The 9,117-nt window shown below is 41.8% G+C and overlaps 1 protein-coding gene across 1 annotated transcript in view; it reads right to left on the bottom strand.

Annotated features, from left to right (window-relative positions):
- reep2 (receptor accessory protein 2) overlaps positions 1-9,017 on the bottom strand; it is a 12,163-nt gene extending 3,146 nt beyond the window's left edge. Inside the window, exons 1-7 of the mRNA XM_022751564.1 lie at positions 8,728-9,017; positions 6,478-6,550; positions 4,216-4,292; positions 3,774-3,894; positions 3,490-3,603; positions 1,731-1,911; positions 1-69 (exon numbers count right to left, since the gene is read on the bottom strand). The exon at positions 1-69 is cut by the window's left edge and continues 95 nt beyond it. Of these exons, the coding sequence (XP_022607285.1) occupies positions 1-69; positions 1,731-1,911; positions 3,490-3,603; positions 3,774-3,894; positions 4,216-4,292; positions 6,478-6,550; positions 8,728-8,759 (667 nt within the window). The 5' untranslated portion in view covers positions 8,760-9,017. The remainder of the gene's footprint in view (positions 70-1,730; positions 1,912-3,489; positions 3,604-3,773; positions 3,895-4,215; positions 4,293-6,477; positions 6,551-8,727) is intronic.
- Positions 9,018-9,117: the final 100 nt, after the last annotated feature.

Below are 9,117 nucleotides of genomic sequence, written 5' to 3'. Positions count from 1 at the left end.
TTGTGTCTGATTGGTCAGAGCTGTGTTGGGATGACGTTTCATCAGCAAGGGACGCTGCCAATGAGCGGGCTGCAGGATTGGACAAAAATCAGTGGTCACTGAATCAGAGAGTGGCTCAGGGTTCAGATTTAAACAGGTGAAAAAAACATGATTGAAAACAGAAGATTCACCAGAGAGACAACAGGCGCTTCACTCTGACATTTGTTCAAACGTCAGAGGTAATGAAATCTGACAAATGTTTTCATTTTTAAAACAACATTAAAAGTACAATGGATAAACCTCTATTTCCATTCATTTACAAGATTCATTCAAAAGGCAACAACACTGAAGTAACTGTTTAAAAGTGTGTTTTTGCAGACCAGTGCATCACTGCAGACCACGGTCTCTCACACCACCCAGTGGCCAAATTTCAAGGCTCACCTTTTGTTTCCACCAGTTTTAAAACTGGATGCTGGCTGTATAATAAAAAGGTCACGCTAAAGAGGAGTGTCTTCTGCCCAGCTACCATTACAGCATCCGGGTAAACTACCTTCTGCATTGACAAAAATCCAAATGGCGTCATCTGAGGTGTATCCGTTTCAGTGCAATCACACTTAATGCTACATGAGCAGCAGAGAGCGCTTTAGCCCCCGTCTGATGCTGTAAGCAAAGTGGAGCCCAGAGAGACTCCAGTGCTGCAGCACTTATTCCTATTATTAAACAATCTTTGAGTAAGATTGCCAGTCCCTAATCCAAACTTTAACCATCGACAGAAGTGATTCACCAACTTGGTAGTGTTATAAGGCATCACTGAGGGTTCATGAGATGATTAAAGGGATAATAAATATATTAATATCATATTTAATGTTCAGACTTAGGCTTATTAAAAAAGATTAGTATTTCACGAGAAAATATGATTCTAAGCCTTTGACAGTGGGTCACAACAAGACATTTCAGGGGACATAACATAAAAGACTGTGAAACAAATGAGCTACAGTTTAAACTGAAACATTTGATTGGTGGAATAACTTAAAAAAAAAAAAGGTGCCAGGGACCTCTTGTAGCAGTTTTTATATGAAGTGGGTCCTCATTTTGTTTGTGTCATGTGCATGCACAAAGACAATGAGAGACAGAAAAATTAGTAAAATACATGAATTTGTTCAGGTTTATGCCCATTATTCTGTTGTTCAGTTTGGTTAGTGGATTAAAATACAAATTTACGCAGCAATTCTAATTCAAAACCACTATATCCATTATGTGTCGTAAATGCATGTAGACAGAACTTTTAATTCTGTTGTTTTGCTTTATTTTTGTTATTTTTTGCTTTATTTTTTAACTTGCACACATATCCTTTGTCAGTATATATTTAAACTGTGTCACTTTGCTCTCTTCCTTCATAGTTTCACAGCTCATCAGGCCCACATATCCACCCAGCCAGTAGTGTAGTAGACACAAAGATCCCTCCTTCCAAGCTTCTCCTCCCACTTGAATCACATGCTTTGACACCCCCCCCCCAACTTGACCTTCTTTGCATCACTCCCCCATCTCCGCCTTTTCCCTCCCATCCTGCAGTGCTTTAAAATCACATGACTCCACTTGGCTCGACCAGTCTCAGTCATGCTCTGATGAAAGTTAAGTTAAGTACAGTATGTACATGTATGTATTTATGCAGATGTGTGCGTGAGACCATGCTTCTCCACGTGAAGCTGCTCATGAAGCGGTGTTGGGATGTGTGTGTTGTGCAGCCTTACTCTGTCGTGCAGTAGTGCTCTTGGCCCGGGGCAGAGTGCTGGCCCCTGAGCTCATGTCGTCCATGGTGTCTCGTCTCATGCGGGCGTCTGAAGTGTGCAGAGCCAGATCATCCTCAGTATTGATGAGAGTCAGGTCCTGCATGCTGAAACTCCGCAGCTTGTCTGACAGAACACCCTGCCCCTGGGCGTCACAGCAAACCCAAACACAGACAAGTTAGATTTGTGAAGCAGAAAAGTGCATGTTCACTTACATCTACATAACATTTATGTAGAAAAGAATTTTTTTTCCCCTTTTTTTAATAAATCATTATTATTTGCTAATTCTCATATCTTTTGAAAAACCGACTGCCAAGCTTCTGCAGTTAAAGGTTTAATAATTTTTACACTGACAATATGAGGATACAGTCCGTTTAAGGATTTCTACCACTTCAATGACCATGAAACTATCTGTCCTGTACTGTGTAGAGCTGCGTTGATTAGTCCATTAATTGATTAGTTGATCGGCAGAAAATTAATTGACAACTATTTTGATAATTGTACTGATAATTCGACCTTGTTAGTCTTCTATCAAGCAAAAAGCTTCTCAAAAGTCAGGATTTACTGCTTTTCTGTTTGATATTGTATTATTATAACATGAATTTTCCCTAGGGGATAAATAAAGTATCTATCTAATCTAATCTAATTGAATATATTTTCTAATGCTGGTCAGAAAAAAAAACTATTTGAAGACTTTGGGTTCTGGGAAATTGTGATGGGCATTTTTGGCTATTTTTCTGACATTTTTTGGACCAAATCAACAGATTAATCAAAAGATGAAAATAATTGTTGGTTGTAGCTATAAAATGAATGAAAAGTAACTGCAAAGAAGATATTTTCTTTACAACTTATGCAATAAAATGATGTCATAATTCTGCCAGCCCCAACAATTTACTGTTTGCACAAGCTCATCACAATATCAGATCAATAAGAATTTGGTGCACCTTCAGGACCCGTTTGTTTGGTTTAAACAAGCAAAGTTAATCAGAAACTGAAGTAACATCTTGTCTACACAAGATATTCACAGATATCTTCTGTTAATCAATCCAGCTGTCTATGCAGGTTGTGGAATGGTTAACGCTACACACTCAACGCAACCTAAATCTTATTTTTCCAATTTTATGTTCATAACTCCACTTATGGTGCTCTGCTTGATCCACACAGGCTGTGCAGACATGAGCATTAAAATACATGTTGGGGAATCTGATCTATGTCAAGTAGACGTCTGTAAATACGGCTGTGGAGTCATACCAAACACTCAGAGGATGCCCTTGGATCATACAGATACAGAATGCAATATCGAACTGATACATGGGAGACCATGTTTTTAATGTTGTAATGTTGTAGTGTGTATAAAGTTTTGAAGTGTGTTGCCAGTAAAAAAGTTGCCAGTCACATCAGTTCTCCTGTTTAGCTGTAAGGCTGAGTGGAAATAAGAAGCAGCTGTCAAAACTTCCTACAGATAAAATCACATGTGAGCAGGGAAACAAAACGTGATTTCAGTGATCACTTGAGAAGCATTCTAACTGCATCTCAACTGGATTCAGACACAATCTTTACAGGCCTGGATCAAAGATGAGAACATGGCTAAAAACACTTGTAACACAACCTAAAGTAAAGATATTACAGCAGTCAAAAATATTAATCTGAACATCAAGCATTAGTGAATTTTGAAGTTATTAATCATAAAAGGCGTCCAACATTACCAGAGCACACAGCTCACCTTGGTGGCTGCAGTGACAGCAGCATTAGCAGCCAGGTTGAGACCCCTCTTTCCAAACCTCATCATGGTATCATAACTCCTGTCTTTGGCCTGTGCTATGTACTCGTCTATCTCCTATAGCACAGGAACGCAGTTGAGGGAGAAGAGTAAAAGACAACAATGTAAGCAATCGGGACAAAGAGCTATGTGGTGTGAAAAATTTAAAAGAAAAATTTGAATACTTTAATGTGCAGACCAGTTTACATTGTGAAAGGGACACCATGACTTTAAAGTCCCGTCCCTACCTTCTCTTTGTTGGATAGGGTTGGGTGGACAAACTTGCGGTAGAGGACACTGGAGCCCTTGGTGTATGGAGACAGGAGCCAGATCACAAAGGCAATCTTTAGCTCAAAGTAAAATGGAAACCTGTGCAATGAAACAGAGAATTATAACCATCAGCAATGAGAGGAAAAGGACACATTAAAGCTTTGAGGAAAGTGTAGACACTTGAGTTAGAGAAAGAAGAGAAAGAAGAGACACTGATCTGATGATTAAAAAGGTTAAATAACTGAGTTTCATTGTATGATGCTAAAGTGAAAACAGGATATTTTAACTAGAGATCATTGTACTAAAAACATCCAAGAACACTTAGCACCAGAGACACACATGAATGCGTCTATTGATATTATATAAGCTGTTTATTTAGTTGGGCATGAGGTTCACAATCATGAGCAACTCCTGACTCACCATGATAGGAGCAGGTCTGTGGCTGTCTCTGCTGTGGTGAACAATGCAAATACTATCCAGTACATCATCCACTTCACCTGGACACACACAAACACAAACACACACACACACACACACACACACACACACACACAGGTGAGGAGTGAGACCATAAAAACAGAAATAGCACATAAAAAAAAAAAAAACCCACCCCACAGCTTCCAGTGCGCACGTGCTGAGACATGTGGAGCTAAACAGGAGCTACACACACACATACACATGCCGACGCAGAAATACAACATATGTTTCAGTCCTTTCAGATCACATCAGTATGCATGGTTAATCTCTGGAGACAAAGGAAATGTGGGGCATCTTCTCAACATGCAGTGAAGTAGGCACTTGGAGGCAAATTAGCTTGAGAACAAATGGAAATACATTAACAACAATCAAACATATAGGTATATCACATGTAACAGAAGTAGAGAAAAGCACTGGATGGTAATGGTGTGTTTAAAGGCACTAACAGCCCACAGACATACAGCCATATAAACACACATAATGCTGAATCATTCGACTCATTAGAAACGAGCCAAACAAGAGGGAAGGGGAATGAAAACATCAGTTCTAAAAATGGCGTCCTCCACTCTCTCTCCCTCTCTCATTCGCTCCTTCTGTGGCCGTCTGCTTGAGCAGGGGGGGTTGCCATGGTAACCGGCGAGGAGGAGACTGCTCTCCAGTGCAAATCTAGGCGGAGAGCCAGAGTGCTGCTATCTCCTCCTCCTGGACCCCCTCTCTCTCATCCTTTGCAGTGATGAGGTAAACAGGGAGGACCCCATTTAGTTTACAGACTCTCAGCCACAGACAGAATGAGAATCTACTGGTTTTTACACTGGTTTCCACTGGCAACACTGGTCATGCCATACGGAGTTCATTACCACTTTATTTGTTGTTATTTAAAAAGGTATTCACTCTATTCTTTTCTTATTATGCCACCAAATCTCAAACTTCCCTCCCAGCTTAGTGTTGATGTTTTCATACTCAAGCATGGACTGTGCTGTGATTTAAAGTGTCAACACTGAGCCAACAGAAAATTTGGGGGATTTGCAGGCACAATTGGATGCTATGACAAAATCTGGGCGTGTTCATTTGAACTATGAATCATTTAGGTATCAGGGGATTGGATAGCTTCATGCAGCCAACATGTTTTGGATGTTAGTCACTGGCCAAACGCCCACTAGATCATTGATTTCCAACCCTTTTGGCTTATTTCCCCCTTGAACACAGCAATGCTACAAGTCATTAATGGCTCAAATGTAAAAAGTGATTTCCCCGTTTGAAAATGGTTTCATTTGATTTTTTTTTTTTTTTTTTTTTTTTTTTTACATGCCTGAAAAGGTAAACTTCATTAGAATACTCTTGGAACAATTTCACTAGATGATACAGATGGTTTGCACATCAGCAGAATGGCATGACCGTTAGGTAATCGTCAGAAGAATGCAGTTGATAAACATCTGCTGAAACAGATGAAAGAATTAGAGCCCGATATTAAGGAGTAAAAGATATTCTGATATCGATGTATCGGCCGATATATATATATATATATATATATTTAACTTGAATGAAAACAAAAGGATCAAATATACATAAAATGCTGCCTATATAATTTGACTTGAACCGAGCATTTCCACTGCATTATTGCTTCTTAATAAAAGTATTCATATCAGTGCATATCAGAGAATATATGCTCCGATGCCGATATATATCTTTGATAGGCCTATATCGGCCAATAAAATCAGCCGACCCATAAATCTACTGTCTTGTTTCAAGGGCAAAATGTTGTCATGTCCGTGTAGAGTAAGAGAATTAGGACTGACACACATATATGCGGGTATTATATTGTTTTAGTGTCATTATGGTGCCATAGCGACCCCATTTCAAGAAGGTTGGTGTGTCCCAAATTAACAGCCCTGCCAAGCTTATGACCTTGTCTGGGAGGCCCTGATCATTATCAAACAACCTTTTTTTCCACCAGTCTTCAAGTCTTCAAAAGGAACAGAACAGTCAGTGTGGCCCATATCAAAAAGGTAATGAATCTGTATGTGTATGTCGGAAACAAAATTCTATCTGAGATTTGTATTTTACTTGAATGTACATTTACAACTTTAAACATGAGTGTAAAGATAGCTGACAGTAGCCCGGGGCAAAATATGCCAAAAGTAAAAGAGAGCAGACAGGGGTCAAAAACAGGTCTGCTGTGATTTAGTAACTAGAGGTGATACTCACATATTCTTTCACATTCTTCGTTTTTACAGCCTTGTATGAGGAGTATGCTGGGTAGAGTGTCCCAAAGGCAAGGCTGAAAAGAGCAGAGGAGCAGAGAAACGTGGGTCAGGGGAGAGGGATTCAGCTTGGGAACACAGCCTCTGGGTGCTGATGCTGACACATCACAAACATGTTCCTGCTTAAAAAGCAGGTTAGCCATGTTTGCTCAGACCTTATGCAAACACAAGTATCTTTCTGTATTACTTTAACAGAGTCGGTGTCTACATTGTTTTAAACTCTGTATGGTGATGCCACAGTAGAGAGGTGATGGGCAGTGGCTTGTCAAAACACATTGACCTGATAATCATGGAGTCAGGAAGACTGCAATGAGACAAAGTGGAAAAACACACAAAAGTCTGCCAGGGGTGGGTCAACATGTGTGAGTCCTCGTGCAGAGTGGAACACTGCACACAGGGCTGTGTTTTTGATGTGCATTTGGTTGCATCCTGTGCCACTGTAGTGATTTGTGCTGATGTGACAGGATGCTGAATGCTCTGTGAGAGGACAGCAGGGAGAACACAGTTCAGCAAGTCACCAGTTTGTCTGTATGCCTACAGTGTAAACCAGTGATTGTGACTTTTAACACTTGAACAAACACTAAGGATTGAATATATCACACCAAGTCTCCCAGTGAGGATGTGCTCCCAGCTGTTGGCAGCCTTAACTGATCTCTGTTTTTTTTTTCAGAATTTAAGTAGGTCCTCTGTCCCAGTATGTATCTGAGCTGCTCAGTCATGAGTGCAGCGCCTCTCAGCTCTGTACAGTAAGCCGAGGCGATTGGTAGCAGGCCTCTAGGCCAGTGGACTGCCTCGGCAGACGCCCTGCACTTCTTTGTGACCCTCCCCATCTCAGGTTCACTTCTTTGGGTTTGAAGGCATTTATATCAGAGTCTGAGGGCAGACTAGATATAGTTATTTGAGTTGCGCTGCCTTTTCATCTGTTCAGTTTTGAGGTTAGGACAGATCATTTTTTCTGTAATACAACACACAGAAGAGGCAGCTGCATGTTTAAAGCAGAATAAGAGGTGAGAAACGACTGATCTAGTGTGAGGTTGTGCAGCAGCCATTATGATGCATATCCAGTCACATTGTTTGTCTCCCAATAGACGCATGACTACCTGAGGTGCAGTGAAGCGGAAGAGCCAGCTGGAAGCCACTAAAAGTAACAGTTTGCCAATGATATCCTCTACTTATGTAATTCAGTCGAGGAGAATATTTATAGGAACGAAGCAACAGTGACATTTCTACACGTGAGCCTTTCAAAGACACCATAGCAGCCATGTATCCACATGAAACTGACAGCATCTGTGACAGATAGGCACATCCAGCGATCACACGACACAATATCCTGTCTTAACAACTCCGAGCAGTCACCTGACATAAAACAACATTAATGCAGCATTGTAAAAGTGTCTGCATAGGGGACCAGGATGATGATAGCTGCTGGCTTTAGTTGAGTCATCCACACTGTAGGGATGTGGTGTGTACAGGTGGAAGCCAGGGCCTGGACTGCTGATGCTGCTTGTCTGAACACAGCAAGGCATCTCTCTGTGAAGTCTCTCCAACATGTTGTAATATTGAAAATATACAAGTCATCCACATTTATATGGTCAGTTCCTGAACATGGGCCTAGCCATGGTTTGGGTGGATGGATGGGCACACATCCCTGACTGGGCTGCTGCCATCACGTTTTACCAGCTCATGTTACCAGATGGTGCTGAGATGCTCAGTCACCACAGCAGCAACACTCAGGCTGGGACGTTTTTAAAAGCCATGGCAGGCTGTTTGGAGCCTGTTTGCTTGTCTGAAGCGAGGCTGGCATATTAAACAGGTTTCACTTGTTTCACGGCTAAGAGCTCATTTCCCTGCCAACACGTTATCTGTCAGGTGGTTACAGTTCTGGCTAGCCAGCATACGTTAGCTACCAGCGGCTAGCAAGCGCTGGATGCAGATTGTACTGCATCATTGTAGTAATTAGAGACATAGATCAACGGTTAGTATGGATAAAATCGTATCTGGGTGTCTAATAAACAGCTTATCCACAGTATTTGTCTACATTACTCAAATGTAACTATATACGGACAGAAAATGGTGCCAAGCCTAGCTAGTTGGCTCGGCGCGGCGTTCAGCATCAGACAGATGATGAATGGAGGAGCCGCTGCTCTGCCTAACGTTTAAACACGACAACAGAAGCAGCCCAGCCCGTACTCACACAACTATCCTCGAAATAATCCAGGATACCATCTTGGTGGACCGCCGACCGTGCACCTTCCGCTTCTAGGAAATGTAGTCGGTTAGCTAGCGGGCTAGGTGGCCCCCCATTCCCCTCCAGGACGCGGTTTGTTGTGATGTGAACCGGGAAGCTGGCCGGTGCTGCCTGTCCGCCGCTCTGTGTGCTGTCAGGTGGGCTAACAGCAGCTGAGGATGTGCTGCAGTCTCTGGCTCCTCCAAGCTGCTCCTATTCTCCAGCGCTGCTGCTGGAAAGACTGGTTCTTAAAGCGCCAGGGTCACATTGTAAAATGTGTCAGACAAAGTGCATCTCGTTGCTGCCTCTGTCCACACACATGATCCAATGAGCTCAATCAGTTAGTGGGAATAATGA

The sequence above is a fragment of the Seriola dumerili genome, unplaced genomic scaffold (assembly GCF_002260705.1).
Source record: "Seriola dumerili isolate Sdu_G_001 unplaced genomic scaffold, Sdu_1.0 BDQW01000160.1, whole genome shotgun sequence".
Classification (NCBI taxonomy): Eukaryota; Metazoa; Chordata; class Actinopteri; order Carangiformes; family Carangidae; genus Seriola; species Seriola dumerili.
This window is presented reverse-complemented; position numbering and strand designations above follow the sequence as displayed.